Here is an 18,584-nt window from a genome sequence, read left to right as displayed (position 1 = left end):
TACATTATATCAGCGTTTGTTATGGTAAAAGCTCGTTAATTTCAATTCCACGGGGATGCTACGAAAATTCGAATCATACAAAATTAGAATCAAAGTCAGAGAAATCGCCCGGTTAAGGCGCGTATATAGTCCGACGTAGCGTGAGCAAGCGTGTGCACTAGCTACATCACGTTGGCGAGAACGATGTCTATGTTCAAAGCACTGGTGCAGCCAATGTAACTAGATGCAGCCAACATGGTCCGACGTGCTCGACGTGAAGGTGGATGTCGCTTCATCCGTGTGTTTGTCGCGCTGACTGCGTCACCCCACAATGCATGGTGCAGAGAAAAGAAGTGCCGACGCCGCTTAGCTGAAGGTCGCAGACAACCGTTCAGTCATCAAAGCGGCACACAGATTGGGGATCGTTCTGCACATGCTCTGAAGAGAGCAGCCAACGGCACGCGCGTCGAAGTCTAGAGGAGACGGCATTTCGGCTGGCATTTTGGCTGGCACAGCGCAAGCGTTGCGCGCCGGAAACGTTGGGCTATAAACGTGCCTTTGCGCCACAGGAACAAGAGCTACGCTCTAAAATGCACTCGTGAAATGCACCACAACCTGTTGCGATGTTGCTCTCTGTTGTACTTTCATAGCTGCACCGGCTGCACGCCGCCGAGTTCTCCTATTGTACAGGCAGTGGCCATACACGTATCCCAGCGATGCTAGGATATGTGTAATGGCCACGAATCTCAAAGGCTATGCTTTTTGGTATTGCAAGCGCCAATAAACGTCACAGCCACAATGCTTCAGAGATTACCTGGTGCCGCTTCTAGGCAGAACACCTCGTAAAGAAAGAGCATAGCCTCCAAGATGTAACAGAAATATGTAAAAATGTAAAGAAAAAGAAAAACGGCAGCGCCGCGTCTAAGTTCTTATTTTTAAGTTCTTGAGAGAGAGAGAGAGAGAGAGAGAGAGAGAGAGAGAGAGAGAGAGAGAGAGAGAGAGAGAGAGAGAGAGAGAGAGAGAGAGAGAGAGAGAGGCGACCTGCAACAGAGGCTTTGGCCATAGCTGGCCAGGTGCGAATGTGTCTTTCTCCAATCACGCCTCAGAGGACCACATAAGGAAAGAGCAAATGGAAAGAGCCCGCGTCGTCAATGCGCTCCCGCGCACTAGCACTCTGCCCATCCACGATGGTGCAAAGTTTGAATTATCAGTGGTGGTGTGGATTTCAGTGTGACTTCACAGTATGTGTTACATATTCCTTTCAATACATTGTTGGATGGACCAGGGCAGCTACTTCGAATTATCCGAAATTTCAAATTAATGAGTTGTGAATTAATAAGCTTTTACTGCATATCAAGGTTAGACTGTACTTTGCACATCCTAAAGACATCCCCTCATAGATGTCTGCATCATGCTTTTGACGGATGTGTAACAGGTGTTAATAAATGCCTGTTCAAATATTTTGGAGAGCATGTGTGACCGGAACACATTTGAGATGAAGCACATCTAGCACTAAATGTGCTCGGAACGTGTGCATAAAGCATCGGAACATAAAGCAACGTGCTCGGAACATAAAGCACCTGAACGTTGGCATGGTTCAGCTGCTATGACTAGCAGCAGCAAAGCATGGTTCTTCACAAGTCAGCAACCATTGTAACAGACAGTACTCACATCATTGTCTGGCCTGTGTGAACGTAGGTAGCTCTTCAGGTCACCGTGGGACATGAGTTCCATTATGACAAACACAGGCTGGTCTTTAGACACCACGCCTAGCAGTCTGACGACGTGCTGACAACTGAAGGCCCTGAAAACAGGTACAGACAAGCATTACTATGCACACTGAAGCAATGTTTGCATTACAGAGGCAATAAAGGCAGAAAAATGCAGGCGAACAAAGTGCTATTTGCTGTGCTGATTTAGAATCAAATGCCTTACTTACCGTATTTACAGGATTGCAAGTCAACCCCACAATATAGTGCAACAGGAAAAAAAAGAAAAGAGAAGAGCACACCCGAGGGTGCGTTCAATAAAGAAAATTTATTAGCAGCTGACATGGTCACTGGACTACTCGTCTTCACTAATCCCACAGCGCGTCGTCGTCCCGCGAAATTTCACATTTGGCAAACGACCGCACCGCAACATCTTGTGGAACAGCAGCCCACGCCGAATGCACCCAACCACACGCAGCCGTCAGGGAGGCTCTTTTGACAGGTCCGGTTGGCGTAATTTTGCAGTCTTCTGCTGCCAGCCACTCGTTGTACTCACGGCAGAGCAGGTCCTTAAAAGGCGAAGATCCAGGCTTGTTTCATGACCATGTCGCACTTCAGCGACGTACCCCGCAAGCTTAGCCTACAGCTCCGGAAGGCGCCCAGACTACGGCACGTGGGAAATTCCTCACTTGCCGTCACAGGTGAAAATTTCGCTTCGCTGCAGTCGCCACTCTCGCACTACACGTTCAGAAACATCGAACTTGTGGCCCGCTGCGCAGCGATTTGTTTCTTCGGCATAAAGGATGGCAGCCCTCTTGAACGCTGCTGTGAACGAGTGCCGAATGATTAGTGGGCCTGGAGCACTCATGATGACTGAGGAAGCATAGAAGTAGCACGTAGCCGGCAGTCAAGTGGAACGTGTCAAACAAACAGGCGAAGAGAAACCCGCGAGCGGTGTCTGCTCTTCCATGAACTACCGATGCTCCCTGCAAGTGCCGCCGTTCTGAGGGTGCCGCCGCGAATGGAACAGCGGCGCTTCCATCAACTATTGACACCCCCTCATGAGTGTTGTGTGCACTGTAAAACTCTCAAAAATGTTGAAAAACCCTTCCGAAAAGTGAACAAACACGAAAATAGCGAAAAGCTACGGGTAGGGCCATAGAGCAAACATAAAATTGTAACTACGTTGTAGCTCCCGTTGGTCTCGCTTTCTTGGTGATGCCACGTTTTGGTTTCGATTGTAAATCGACCCCCCACTTCAGATTTTCAAATTTTAAAAAAATTGGTCGACTTACAATCGTGTAAATACGGTAGGTAAACACCACATAAGGAATCAATAAAGGTTTTAATGCGATAGTGTTATGGAGCTCGTATCGCAGAAAATCCGGTGTCGGTGTCGGACATCGTTTCGGCAAAGAGATTTTCGAACCACCCCGGCTCTCCATGTGGCGCAAGGAACTTACTGAACTAATTGCATTTATCAAGCTAAGATATGTAGAAAAATCATACGATTTGCACACAGCCTACAGACATGACAGCTCTCAGATTGTAATGTGAATATACGAGAAAACATAATTCTGTTACATGAAAACTCAAACAAATCACTTTTCCAGCATTTCTACAACTCGAAGACTGCCAACGGCATCTGCAATTTGCACGAGCCGGTGCGTTAATGTCCCGGAGTCCACGCAGTGGCGTGCCCGCTTCCTTGAAACACTTCCACACGGCGCTCGCCTCCGCCGCATCACGGTCCACACAAGAGGCCGTGTTTCTACCAGAAAGCTCACCTTCGTGCATAGCGTTCACCGCAAGCGTCTTCCAATAAACATTACGGTTACATACGTTGCAGTTACCAGGAAGCGTGAGAAGCAATCGAGGAACTTTGAATGCTATCTGTTCCGCTCTAAAGGCGAAGCTTAAGCAACCTCAAAATTTTTTGAGCTGCTGCTCAGAGAAAAAGGAAAGCTGCAGTTTTGCCCATAACGTGAAGCAATGACGTGATAGCTGGTGCAATATTGTATGCAGCGGTTTCGTCAAGTATCGGTTGGAGTAAGCATTCACAGGTGGGCAAAAGCAATCTGCTTTTCAGAAGTAAATATTCTGGGAAGGTTGCCTCCCTGTAGATGAAGGGAAAAGACATGGATAATTCCTACCTCCTCTTTCCCTTCCTGCCTTTTGTATTTTACAGCTGGCTTCATTTAAGGGACCCTAAAACGATTTTGACTATTTTATACAAATGTACTGAGTCGCTAGAGTAGGTCCTTCTGATCATTAATTGACGCATCTAAGTGCTCCACGTAAGGAGTGTAATTTATTATAAGGTTTTAAAAATGTACATTGCTGCCGAACGCAGCATACCGCTCGGCTGAATTTTCAGCCGCCCCTAACCATTTGACATAATTTGCCCTAATGACGCTAGTAGGGCGAGCTATCTGATTGGCTGACCAGGGCACGTCATCGATAACTTTTCCAACTCTATAGTGAACAGATGTTGTTCGTAATAGTTGGAATGTTAGTTAACTTGTTTCTATAAAAGAAAGTAACATAAAGAGAATGCACAAGAACACTCACTACACAAAGACTTCCGGCACACAGCAAGTGTCGTCTGCTTATGTTACAATGTGCTACATGTTGACGAGAGTTCCGCGGTCAGTGTCGGTCTCGGTCTTTTCGCGAGCACCATGATTCACCTTTGTTGCATTGTGGGCTGCAAATGTACCATATTTACACGATTGTAAGTCGACCACTTCTTTAAAATTTGAAAATCTGAAGTGGGGGAGGTCGACTTACAATCGAAACCAAAACATGGCACCGCCAAAAAAGCAAGACCAACGGGAGGTACAACGTAGCTACAATTTTATGTTTGCTCTATGGCCCTACCTGTAGCTTTTCGCTATCCTGCATGTTTGTTCACTTTCCGGAAGCGTTTCTCAACATTTTTGAGAGTTTTACAGTGCACGCATGAGTGCACGCAACACTTAAAGGTGGGTGTCGATAGTTGATGGAAGTGCCTCTGTTCCCATTCGTGGCGGCACCCTCAGAACTGCGGCGCTTGCGGAAACTATCGGTAGTTCATGAAAGAGTAGACACCGCTCGCGGGTTTCTCTTTCCCTGTTGCACTTAGCTTTCTCCATAGTTTGATAAAAGGCATTGGTTTGACGTGTTCCACTTGACTGCCGGCTATGTGCTACTTCTATGCTTGCTCAGTCGTCATGAGTGCTCCAGGCCCACTAATCATTCGGCACTCGTTCACAGCAGCGTTCAATAGGGCTGCCATCCTTTACGCCGAATAAACAAATCACTGCGCAGCAGGTCGCAAGTTCGACATTTCTGAACGGGTGGTGCGAGAGTGGCGACTGCAGCGAAGCGAAATTTTCACCTGTGACGGCAAGTGAAAAATTTCCACGTGCTGAAGTCTGGACGCTTTCCAGAGCTGTAGGCTAAGGTTGCGGTGTACGTCGCTGAAATGCTGTGCGATTGGTCCCTGCCAGTGAAGTGCGACATGGTCACGAAACAAGCCTGGACCTTTGCCTTTTAAAGGCCTGCTCTGCCGTGAATGAATGAATGAATGAATGTGTGTGGTTTAGTGGCGCAAGGGCCAGATATGGCCAAAGAGTGCCAAGACAGTGTTAGTGATTTCGCAGTGGAATGATGAGTTCTGTGAAGAAGATGTGACTTGGCTGTAAAGGGGCCTAAAAATAGTCGCTGTAAAGTGCGTAAAATCTATGTGCTATAAAATTATGGCGATGACTAATCACAACTACTATGAACATTAAAATCCATCGTAGAAGTATGATGCAAAATTGCAAATATATGAGATGGTAAAATTACTTGGAGCACTGCTGCCTCGCCAGAGCCCTTGAAACACAAGGGCCTAGAGGCATGTGCGATACGAAAGAGCTATCACAGCGGCATCCTCTGAAGAGAGGACCCGCTACAAACATGTGGGGCTAACAACATGCAAGACAATATCTTTCAGAAAACTTAGGACTGTGTTGGTGTCAAATAAAGGTTCTGGGCTGAGTAGCATTATGGGATGTAGGGGGATGTGCTGCCGGTATGCTAGGGAAAAATGTTTCCTTCTCTCAGATTCGGCTGCCCAACACTCCAGGAGGACGTGGAGGACGGTCAGCCTCTCCCCTCATCTACCGCAGGTTGGAGGATCATTTTCAGTGAGTAAAAAGTTATGCGTGCCAAATGTGTGTCCTATTCTGAGGCGACAGAATAGGACATCTGTTCGCCGCGATTTTGTTACGGAGGGCCAAGAACCTAACTGTGGCTTTATCACGTGCAGTTTGTTATTTACTTCTGTGTACCACATACATTGCCAGTGGTTTTGCAGTTTCCTTCTTAAGAAAGGCTTCAGGTCTGTGACAGGGACCGAAGCAGTAGGATTAACTGCATGCAATGAAATTGATGTGGTCATCTGGTCAGCTAGAATGTTACCCTCGATGCCCCTCTCTTTCTTGTCCAGGCACCCAGCATATAATCACATGTTGGCTAGATATATATGCTTTACACAGTACGGATTAGAATTCAATAATTACCGGATTTTTGTGGTTACAGAAAGACATCAAGGCCTTCACAACACTAAGGGAGTCTTTATATATAACTGATTTCTGGAGTTTTGATTTATTTATATGCTTTACGGCCGACAGGAGTGCGTAGGCCTCAGCCATAAAGATACTAGTTTCCGGATGCAGTACATCGGTTTCCAAGAAGGATGCACCGACGGCTGCATAGGACACCCCGTCGTGTGACTTCGATGCGTCTGTGTAGAACTCTGTGCAAGAGTGTTTGTGCTGGAGTTCCAGGAAATGCATTTGGATTTTAATCTTTGGAGCGTGTTTTGTAACATGCATGAAAGATATATCGCATTGTATCAGCTGCCACTCCCAAGGAGGTAGCAGCTTGACTGGATGCATTAGGCGAAGCTCGAGGAGTGGAACATGCATTTCATGACTAAGCTCCCTCACACGCAGCGAGAAAGGCTGTCTTACGGAGGGACGATTATGAAAGAGTGTAGCATATGCCATCTCGTTAACGGTATTATAACACGGATGTTGAGGATTAGAGTGGACTTTCAGAAAATATGTTTGGCTGATGTATGTTCTCTGGAGATGAAGTGACCACTCATTCGATTCTGCGTATAAACTTTCAACGGGACTTGTCCTGAAAGCGCCCGTGGCTAAGCGGATACCTAGATGGCGAACAGGGTCTAGCATCTTTAGCGCACTCGGGGCAGCAGAATGATAGATCACGGCACCATAATCTAATCGTGAACGAATGAGGCTCTTATAGAGATTCATTAAGCACTTCCTGTCACTACCCCACGTAGTCTGGGATAGAAGTTTCATTAGGTTCATTGTTTTCAGGTATTTTTCTTTAAGATGCTTAATGTGGGGGACGAAAGTGAGTCTATAGTCAAGTATAACACCTAGAGATTTGTGTTCTTTGTTTACAGGTATCTGTTGTCCACATAGTTCTAAACAAGCATCTGGGATCAGGCCTCTCTTTCTTGTAAAAAGAACACAAGAACTTTTGTTAGGATTGATCTTAAATCCATTTTTGTCCGCCCACAATGGCACTTTGTTCAGGCCATGCTGTACCTGTCTCTCGCAGACTGCGAGGTTACAAGATTTGAAAGCTATTTGAATGTCGTCCACGTAGACAGAGTAAAAGATGGCCGGTGGTAATGAAGCACGAAGCATGTTCATCTTCACGATAAAGAGCGTGCAGCTGAGCACGCCTCCTTGGGGTACACCCGTTTCTTGCGTAAAAGGACGTGAAAGTACATTGCTGACTTTTACCCGGAAGGTACGATTGGACAGATGGCTTTCTATTAGGTTAAGCATATTACCATGGATGCCCATTTCTAACAAGTCTCTTAAGATTCCGTAACAGCACGTTGTATCATACGCCTTTTCCATATCGAGAAATATCGATCGGAAGAACTGTTTATGTATAAATGCGTCCCGGATATTTCCTTCAACACGTACGAGATGATCGGTTGTGGAGCGCCCTTCTCGGAAGCAGCACTGATAAGGATCAAGCATTTTGCTCTGTTCAAGGAAATGAATGAGTCGCCGATTTATCATTTTTTTCAAACACCTTACAAATGCAACTTGTGAGGGCTATCGGGTGGTAACTTGCCACTGAGGAAGGGTCTTTGCCTTGTTTCAAAACAGGGACCACAATGGCTTCCTTCCACGCGGTTGGAAGGTACCCTGCATCCCAGATGGCGTTGAAAAGTGTGAGTAGTGTAACTTGCGTATCATTGTGTAAGTTTTTGAGCATTTGATACATGATTCTATCAGATCCTCGTGCGGAGCTCTTGCATGCGCTCAAGGCAGCTTTCAATTCGGCAATACTAAAAGGACGGTTGTAAGGCTCATTCTCTCCACTTTTTCTTGTTAATGGCTTACGTTCTTCTATTTGTTTATATTTGATAAAAGATTGCGAATAATGGTTTGAACTTGACACGCTCTGAAAGTGCTCCGCAAGTGAGTCTGCCTGATCTTGCAGTGTATCGGCCTGTGTATTTACCAGAGGGAGTGAATATGTTTGTCGCCCTCTAATTCTATTTACCCTGTTCCAAACTTTGGCCTCATCTGTTTTTATCGAGTTAATACTCAATAAAAACTTCTGCCAGCTTTCTCTTCTGGCCTGTCGGCGGGTTCTCCTGCCTTGGGACTTTACTTTTTTAAAGTTGACTAGATTCTCTGCAGTGGAAGAAGCGCGTAGCAACCCCCACGCTTGCTTTTGTTTCTTACCAGCAATCCTACAATCGTCATTCCACAACGGGACACGCCGTTTACATGCCAAGTCATTTACTTCTGATATGTATTTAGATGCAGCATCTATAATGAAGGCTGTAAAATACTGCACAGCAGCATCAATTCCTAAAGAAGACATGTCATTCCGTGAGATACTGGTGAGAGTTCGGAACTTCTCCCAGTTGGCTGTATCGATCTTCCACCTAGGAGCCTGTGGTAGACATTCGTTTTCTTTATGTGTTCTTAGCAGTATGGGGAAGTGGTCGCTCCCGTAAGGATTGTTAGTAACTTCCCATTCGAGTTCAGGCAGTATACACGGGGAAACTAGGCTGTGTGCTGTAGAAAATGTTCTGTGTGCGAGAGAATAATATGTGGGTGTCTTCTTATTCAGCAGACACGCACTGGACGAAAAAAGGAATTGTTCAACGAGACGACCTCGCGCATCGATACGAGTCTCCCCACAGGCTGCTGTGCGCATTGAAATTGCCAAGAACAACATAAGGTTCTGGCAATTGATCTATCAAGGACTGAAATTCATGTTTGTTGAGTTGGAAATGCGGGGGTATGTAAAGCGAGCAAATGGTGATGAGTTTGTTTAGTAGGACAACTCGAACCGCCACTGCTTCAAGGGGCGTTTGCAGCTGTAAATGCTGTCACGCTATACTTCTATGAGTGACAATGGCAACACCGCCCGATGATGCGACAGCATCATCGCGATCTTTTCGAAAAGTTATATACTGTCGGAGAAAGTTTGTGTGTTTGTTTTTTAAGTGTGTTTCCTGTAAACACAGCACTTTTGGATTGTGTTTTTGGATAAGTTCCTGCACATCATCAAGGTTTCTAAGAAGACCTCTGACGTTCCATTGAATTATCTGTGTATCCATGTTGGTAGTAAATAGGTGCTGTGTGTACAGAAACAGAAGTATTAATTACAGAGATTTCAGAGATTAAATTACAGAGCTCTTTCGAGGCCCTGTAATCGGGCTCTTGCCCTTTCTGGAGCGTTCGAGGGAGCCTCGCTGCTCCTTAGGCGCTTGGCGCGCCGTGAGGACAGGTGTTGTGTCCATTGCCTCTTGTGAGGCGCCGGACACATGCTCTTGCGAGCGAGATTTCCGTGAGAGTCCTGCCTTGGAAGGCAAGACTCCTGCGCCCACCAGCCCGGAAGTAGATGGGGCTCCCTAAGGGATTTGGCTGCGCCGGCTGTTGCCAGCGCTGGAAGGGGCCGGGGAGGTTGGGGCAGCCTCGGCTGCGCCCACCTTTGGGGTTGATGGCCCCGTCTGCTGGGTTGGCGTAGCAGCGTTAGCTGCAGCCGCCAGGGGGGGCGCGGATGGCGTCACTGCCGCCTCACTAGGTGTGGGTCGGACAGCCGCCGGAGACCGTTGTGGCGCTGCCCCCTGACGCGCCACATCGGCAAAGGTGTGCTTTGGCAGGAAGGATACCCGCCTGCGTGCCTGTTTGAAACTTATGTTTTCTTTTACTTTAATTGTAACTATTTCCTTTTCTTTCTTCCAAGATGGGCACGACTGCGAGTATGCAGCATGCTCCCCATCACAGTTTACGCAGTGGAGAGAGTTTACACAAGATTCAGAGGTGTGCTCATTAGCCCTGCATTTCGCGCAGGTTTGGCGGCCCCGGCAGCTCTGTGAGCTGTGACCGAAACGCTCGCATTTAATGCATCGCAGGGGATTAGGGATGTATGGCCAAACACGAAGCTTGATATACCCGGCCTTGATGGACTCGGGCAGAACACTTGTGCCAAAAGTGAGTAGCAGGTGTTTGGTCTGTATTTCCTTATTGTCACGCCTCATCTTAATTCGTTTAACGTTGATGACGTTCTGCTCACTGAAGCCCTCCAGGAGTTCTGCTTGTCAGCTCCAAGAGATCATCATCGGAGAGTACACCACAGGTGGTATTCATAGTACGATGCGGAGTTACTGTTACTTTGGCGTCGCCAAATGATACAAGATTGGGTAGCTTTTCATATTGCTTCTTGTTGTGGAGCTCCAAGAGTAGATGACCGCTTGCCATTTTGGATGCTTTGTAACCTGTACCAAGAACTTGGGTGAGAGACTTAGAAACGAGGAATGGAGAGATTGTTCGCACGGGTTTGTCTGGTTTTTCGGAGTGGACTACTTGGAAGCGAGGGAAGGTTTCTTTTTGACGGGCAAAAAACTAAGACATCATCGGTGCACCCCCTCTTCAGGGAGCAATCAGGTAGTGGGGGAAAGGAAGTAGCCATAAAAGATTGTAATTTCGGCAGTAATGCCAGCCACCCACCATGGAGTCCTACAAGGGGACGCTGCAGGGCGTGTGAAACACTGCCTGCAAACGCCAGCTGTACATTACCACTATAACCAAATATGAAATAACCTAGGTTGGCTATTCACAGAAGGTTAACCCCTGCTGCCTGGAAAAACTGGAAGTAAGCGGAAGCTAGGAGAAGACAGGAGAGATGAAAAGTAAGAGAAAGACAAAGGTAGTAGGGAGAGAGAAACAGGAAAAGGCAACTACCGATTTCCCCCGGGTGGGTCAGTCCGGGGGTGCCGTCTACGTGAAGCAGAGGCCAAAGAGGTGTGTTGCCTCCGCCGGGGGGCTTTAAAGGTCCGTACACCCGGCATCGGCTCAACCCCCAGGATTCCCTTTTCCCTGGACACGGCTAAGCCACGCACGGTTAAACGCGGGAGGGTCCAACCCTCGTGTGCTCGGGTACGTGGTGTCGCAACACACCAAACGCCTGCTGACGCAGACGCCCCTGCGAGGAGTTGCTCCACCGTGAGTACGAGTGGCTGGCGGCAGAAGACCGCGAAATTACGCCAACCGGACTTGTCAAAAGAGCCTCCCTGACGGCTGCGTGTGGTTGGGTGCATTCGGCGTGGGCTGCTGTTCCACAAGATGTCGTGGTGTGGTCGTTTGCCAAATGTGAAATTTCGCTGGATGACGACGCGCTGTGGGACCGTAGCAACAATGACGATGGCAGCACTAGTGAAGACGAGTAGTCCAGTGACCATGTCAGCTACTAATAAATTTTCGTAATCGAATGCGCCCTCGGGCATTCTCTTGTGTTTTTTTTTTCCCCTGTCACGCGATATGGGGGGGTCGACTTACATTCGAGTCGATTTAATACGGTAGCGACTGACAATATGTCAAGCTGCGACATCGTGTCCCTCTGCAAGGCAGCAGACGAGCGGAGTGGCTGCAGCGCACCGGACTGTCACTATCCGATCAGCACCAGGATTTGCACGTTTGTGGCCGCCTACACTGGAGGATTGCTACCACAATTGCGTTTCATGAGTACAGTATTTGGGTAAACGCAAGCGCAAGGAGACTAAGCCTGGCCATTTGACCGTACCGTTTCATGGGATAAGCAAAAGCACTAACGCGAATGGTCTGCACGGTGCAGCCACATGGTGGCACAGAGCTCAACCAAACACAGTAGCAGTAGCGACGTGTATTCTTTGCTGCTGGTGTAAATTTTTCGCAGGAGTGTAATCATTAAAACGTTGTTTTTGTAAATGTTTAAAATGTTTTACACTTGGTTAGGGCAATATTAGCTCTTTGTTTGGCTGGTTAAGTTCTGCACCACCAGGTGGCTGTACCGTGCAGACCGGTAAGGCCACTCACGTATGTCTATGCTAAAGTTCCTTCATCAGCTTGAGTTTAAGCCTCCACCCATTCGTCGAAACGTCCAGCTCGCCTGTGGTTACCGCAATACCAGACACATTTGGCGCTGCAACAGAATGCTCGCAACGCACACTGCTTCAACAGCTCTTGCTTACACCGTGGGGTTGACTGCCAAGTAGCTGGTAGAAAGGTTGGAGAGGCTTCGCGCACTTGCTCCTAGACAACCCGAACTAGAAAACACGACGTGTAATCAAGATGCAGAGCGAGTGAAGGTGGAGCTTAGCCACGACCACTTGGCGAAAGAGTCGAGGAGAAAATGCATGCCTATGGAGGAGGGTAACTTGTAATTGTCCGTAGCTCCCTTAATATGAGACGCTTCACACAAATTGTGGTGCGGATAATTAACTTTAGCGGTACCCTACGCGTCTACAAAATTTGTCCAAACCGTTTCAGGAGCCCTTTTAAGTCCTTTCACTTTGGTGCTGGTTTAGAGGTAAACTGAGGAGCTGCTGCATCAACCAATTATGGCAGCTGGCAGTGTGACTGCTCTCTAGATGCCATACTCTTATCAGCAGAGTGACTCTTATCAGCAGAGTGGCTAAGAGATAAAACGTCTAAATGCCACTCCATAGCACCAAAGTTTGAATTTGGAGTTCTTCTTGCAAAACACTTTAGGATCCCTGCAGCAAACATCGGTGCCAGAGGCAAACATTGAATATATTAGTGGAGTGAGCTCGTAACAGCTACAGCTGTAATAACTTTAAGCTAATCAGAAAATGTGGTAATACATTTTATTTGCCTCTAGGGAGTGAAGACGCTACATAGATCTCATTGTGGACTTGATCTTTATGCGTTCTCATTGTATAGAGTATCTTCATGCCATATGCTTTAGGTCACTTGAGTATGGTGCTAGGAAATTCTCGCCATAAGTAGTTTTACATGCAGATGCTGATGTAAGAAAGTAGCAGCAAGTGAAGCAAAGATAGCTATACTCACTTCATCACAGATGCCTCCTGGAGGAATTCTATTCGTTCACGCATCGTGGCACTTTCATTGACCGTCTGGAAACGAAGCGATGGAACAAAAGGTAGGGTTACAAGTCCATCTTTGCACAAAGAGCAGACCGGATGTCGTGTCACCCAGAAGTGAAAGTGTCACCAAAAGGGGGTGACTGGCTGAGAATATGGGCCCAGGTTAAGAACATGCCATCATCTGGTAGAATGCCGCTGAGCATTTACCTGAACACAATATGTGCAACTACATGTATATGTCAAGGACTCCCAAACAATCTTCCTTCTGAGGAACCCTGATAGCGTTAATGCACACCTAGGAAAGCCTCATTTCACTGTGTTCCACCTACAGCCTGCCTACACATGGGCCTTCAAAGAATGCTCATATTGTGCAAATGGTGGCCACACAAGGTTATTACGCAGCAGTCACCAAAACAGGTGACATATTACTCAATGAACTTTCCTTTGAGCAAGTAATCAACATCTGCCTCAGTGTCACTCGAAGTCAGTCTCATGTTACCCGCTACTGCAGTTGAACTTCCAATTTGACAGATATATTTGCCTCTGAAAACACTGCTCTAAGAGCATGGCGTGCAGAGGAGCAAAGGATGCTCACCTTTATGGCACATTTGGTTTCTGGTTTGTCTGGTTTCAGGTTGTAGATGATTCCTTCGTAGACCATGCCAAAGGAGCCCTGGCCCAGTGCTTTCACCACCTGAATGGACTCGCGAGGCACTTCCCATTCATCTGGTTCATACACTGCAGTGGGAGAGCAGGGGGGAAGACAAGTGAATGTCTCACTCACGCCAGGTTATAATGGACAATCATACAAAACAGGCATTGCTGGTCTGATACAGTTGGTTTATATCAGCCAAACTGGGCACTGTCTAAACATGTGATTACGGTAACACAGCTATTTTTTAAGACGCCCGCCTTGTCCATATCTGGTTCAGCACTGCACCATGTGTGAATGCCAGTCATAGTTTCAAAGAACCACAGTGCTGTTAGGCATCATGACACGAAGACAAGGGAGATAGCCAAGGCATATTACATACAGGGTCCTGAATATTTGGCTGCGCCTGTTCAAAAAAAAAGATTTTGCGCTCACCGCTGCACTGTTCTTGCTCAAATGTTCCAGAACGGTCGTATTTTGGCATTGATTTCATTTAGTATAACGATTGACACAGTTAACTGCCTGGTTTTTAGGAAAAAAAAATTGAAAATGTCACTGCACTTATGGGGATGTAAGCTGCTGTCGTGGCGGTGCAAGCATAAACTTGTGTCGCCACCTGACGTCATCTGCAGAAAGCCACATTTCAGGGAGGGCAGTCGCCTGTTCCAGGAGTGGGCAACATGTGGCAGCCCCCCTGAAGCTCTGCTTTCTGCAGATGATGGCAGGTGGCGACACAAGTCGGTGCCGGGGCCGGCTTTTCAGATGCCAGTTTTCCCATAGATGAAAACAGTTTCTCATTTTTGTTTTAAAAAACAGGCGACTAATCGTGCCAAGTGTTATACTAAACAAAGTCGACGTCAAAATTCGATCGTTCTGCAAAATTTGAGCAAGAACAGTGCAGCAGGGAGTGAGAACCTTTTCTTTTTTTTTGAATACGCGCAGCCAAATATTCAGGACCCTGCACGTTGCAGTGGTGACATGTGCGAAAGCCAGACGTCGGTATCAGTGTTAAAAGAAGAGATGGATTTTAGGCAAACCCCATGATAATGCATAATGCGGTGCTTTTTGGCTGGTTCTGTGTTTTTGTGTACGAAAGCTTCTTGTTTCTTTCTATACACTTCAGTTGAAAGTTGTGTAGCACTTGGTGTGTCTCTCCCTTCTTCAGTCTTTTGTTTTGTGAAGTCAGTGCTGGTACTTAAGACCATGCTCCTTATATCAGGAATTTGTTATGTGACATGGCACTGACTGTTTATTTCCATAAATTCCATAAAAATGTTTTATTTTCCATAAATTGAATTAAACCTTTTGATGCATGCAGTAGAAATGCTTACTGCAGCCTGCACACTGTTCACTAGACACACACTTGATTTGTTCTTCATGCATTCTGTGGTTAATACAGCCTTCTATATATATAGATCACATAATGCCTATGGTAATACTTTAGTCGCAACAGAGGACTTACAATGTCAGCAGCACAAAAGCTTTGCTAAATATTTCGACAATTGTTTTTAGTACCTACCTGAGCTGACATACTCCGGGTTTGTCGAAGAGTAAAGAAGCCCATTGGGAACCTCTGGGTTTCGTCTGCATGAAGGATTTTTTTTTTTCACAATGTTAGTAAGACATAACAAAAGGTCCACAACAAAACAACAACAACGAAAGCAGGGTCCGTAAAATCTGTATGTATACACAAAAACTTTCAGCGCATGTGCGCTGTGGTCCACTGTTAGAGGGAAGAAACGCATGTGTGTAAAGCGCATGTGAAATTTCTCTTCCAATAAGTCTATAATCACTCAACTTTGCAGCAGATCATAAGTGATTGGTGGCTCTGGCACCTTTCTACAAACCTGTGCAGTGCACTGACATAGCATCAGTCAGCACTAGCAGTGTTCACATTAGAGCGTTCCCTTTAACAGCTTACCACACTGTACACATCTCTGGAGCCCTGAACAACAATGCAACAACCAATTACACTCACTCAGTGTTCAACCACGCTACACTTCAGTGAAACGCCAAGGTGGTATTTCTTGATGGGCAAGATTTTTGTTTTTTATTATGAAGTATTCATGAGGGCAAAGGAAGCAAATGCCGCAACTGTGACTAACTACTAGTAAGAAGATGCCTGAGGAATTGGAGAATGAAATGATGGCCAAAATATGTCGATATCAGGGCATTCTAGCAGAGTGCAATCCGTGGCAGCAAGGTTCTACCAACAAACATGCAGCTGCTCAGAATTCGCCAAAGTGCTTGTTATCTTGTCTGGCCATGCTGGAGAGTGGAGCTTTCTTCAACTAAATGTTTCTTGCTCCATGGTGTTCAAATTCTGTTAAGGTAAGTTCTCTGAGAAGCTGAACAGTTGTTTACCTTACCATAGATATATCCCACCCCTGCTAGGCTGAACATTCGACAAGACAAATTTCCAACACTGCTTTGTGTTCATCTGAAACAGTGTCTACTGTAATACAATAGAACCTCATTCACACATTCTGGAAAGAAATGCAAGAACATATGTACTAACTGGGAAAACATATGATAAACAGTCCCTAAAAAATTTGACAGATTCTGCGGTAGTTGACATCTATGTAACATCACATGTTGTGCAAACTGCTGCAGCATGAGACGCCGACGCACGCAGAGCTGGTGGGGCCAGAGCAGTCCTGGTGCGCACTGTCCCGTTTGCAGCAAGCTTACGCTTGCGCTCCTCAAATTCAGCCCGAGTCCGCAGCTTTTTCAAGTACAGAATTTTCATGAGAACTTTCACGTGCCCAATCGGGGATACAAACGCGGAGGCACATCAAACTAGTGGTGCCCCAGCGACCCCAGATGCATGTTGTCATTCTCATATTGCATAGTGTTTTAAGATAGCAATGCGAAACCGAAATGAAATTGAGCTGTCATGCAACGCCTAAATTTGATGCCTACGATGCCGCCAGAGTGAAACATGATGCTCACTTGAAGCTGCATGCAGCAGCAAACAATGGCACGTTTGGGTTAGTGCTTATTAAAAGTGTGCAGTACGCTTCCAAAAGGATTTACGTCAAACAAGCTGTGGAACAGATGGGTGAAGATGTTTATCGCAATAGGATTGGCAGCAATAGCTGTGAGTGCCATCTGCAAAGAGCCACCAGTAGATTGGCTGGTAGCGGAAGAGGAAACTGAGTAGGTGACAGTATTTTCAGATGACATGGGAGGGCGAGTATCGTTTGAAAGTTGCCGTGGCAAGCGCCTACTGCTCTCAATTGCGCTGCGTGTCTTAGTACACCTTGTCTTGTTCACGTGAGATCTAGTGGCCCAGAAAACGAATCGTACGATCGCAGTTTGGCCACGTACTGAACAGTGGTGAAGAAAGGTAATGTTTTCCAGGAAAGTATGAACCGGTAAAAAAAATGATTTCACTTTCTTCAATGCAAAAGCAGTATACACCCTATCACGTGAAAATTTAGTGGCATTAGCAGCGCCAGCAAGCAGTGGTACCAAAAATGGGCAGAGTAAACACACGTCGAAAGTGCTCAGATTGATGTCAAATTTCTCAGGGAGGTTCCTGTAAACAAAGTAAATCAATGGCTTTGAAAATAATATGAGCTAGGTTTCGGTCTGGGTGGGAACTGAACCCGGTCCTCCGGGGTGGGTGCAAGACGAGCACACTTCCCTAACGTCACGGCAGCTCCACGGTTCTGGTTGACTAAACGCGTGCCTAGTGCGCAAGTCATTGGGCCCGTGACGCCACAGCCAATGGGGAAGAGGTGGCGCCATGTCATGAGTGTATAAAATAAAAAGCATTAATGTCCAACTGAATTCTGCTGAGCGATCATTCGAGTGACAAATTTCTTGCGGGCAAGCGAGCGCATTCAAGGATTGGTGTGTTTTGATTTGGCTTTACTGAGAAGCAGTTAGAATGAAGGCAAGAGCTTACACGATCAAGGAATGCATGGAAAGAAACACTTCACCAAAGGAACTATAATGCTTTCGCATTCCCACACGTAAGCAGTCTTAAGTGTCTCTGACGAACTTTTTTTACTGGTCCATACCTTCCTGTGTTCATGTTGTATTTTACCAGCAGGTAAACTTCCTGATGGGCGAAAAGCACTGTGCATGCAAGCAACATTCAGTTGCTACACATGAGAGAATTTTAAGGCAAATGCCTTTCTTTGGCTATTTTGCCAGTTTTACGATTGTTGGTTGAACATTCAGCAGTGATACAAAGGCACCGATGCAAAGGGCACATGTGCTCGCGTATTGAGTTGCCAGGCGTGCTCATGGCCGAACACCAAATATTATAGCCCTTTAAAGGGACATTCTAGGCAAATACTAAGTTGATGTAGACTGTTCAAATAGCATTCCGGAAACCTCGAAGCACTTGTTTTACGCCAAGAAAATACTTAGTTTCCAAGGAAATCGCATCTGAAGGGTCCGCATATGTTTAGCCAAACTCAAATTGCCTACCCCCAAGCGAGGATAGGATAAGATAGATAAACTTTATTAAAAGAATAATCAGAATAATCGCTAGAGTGGAAATGCGGCAAATGTCATCACTGCCCTTTCTGCCGTCGGTGTGCAAAATGGTGACTGACAGACAGTGGTACAGTTTTTTGCACAAAATGCAAACACACGGCCATGGAGAAACTAAGCTAGGACAGAGCGTTGGATGCACCACTACAGCAGCTTTTCGTCAAGTGGCGTGGACCATCGGAAATCCCACAACATCACATTGACATAACATTCTCTGCTACTTGCAGTTTGTGCAAGTTTCACGAGCCAGCAAAACCAGCACGGCACCAAGTGATAATGAAACTACTGAAACGTGAAAGTGCGATGG

At 46.4% G+C, this 18,584-nt stretch overlaps 1 protein-coding gene across 4 annotated transcripts in view; it reads right to left on the bottom strand.

Moving 5' to 3' along the window:
* LOC142571809 (insulin-like growth factor 1 receptor) overlaps nucleotides 1-18,584 on the bottom strand; it is a 216,552-nt gene that overhangs the window by 23,006 nt on the left and 174,962 nt on the right. For all 4 annotated transcript variants that reach the window (XM_075680435.1, XM_075680437.1, XM_075680438.1 and 1 more), the window contains 4 exons: nucleotides 15,288-15,352; nucleotides 13,712-13,854; nucleotides 13,082-13,146; nucleotides 1,651-1,783 (listed from right to left, as the gene is read on the bottom strand). In XM_075680435.1, coding sequence (XP_075536550.1) covers nucleotides 1,651-1,783; nucleotides 13,082-13,146; nucleotides 13,712-13,854; nucleotides 15,288-15,352 — 406 coding nt within the window. The remainder of the gene's footprint in view (nucleotides 1-1,650; nucleotides 1,784-13,081; nucleotides 13,147-13,711; nucleotides 13,855-15,287; nucleotides 15,353-18,584) is intronic.

This window comes from Dermacentor variabilis, chromosome 2, assembly GCF_050947875.1.
Source record: "Dermacentor variabilis isolate Ectoservices chromosome 2, ASM5094787v1, whole genome shotgun sequence".
Taxonomy (NCBI): Eukaryota; Metazoa; Arthropoda; class Arachnida; order Ixodida; family Ixodidae; genus Dermacentor; species Dermacentor variabilis.
Note: the sequence above shows the minus strand (reverse complement) of the source record. Positions and strands in the feature narration are given on the sequence as shown.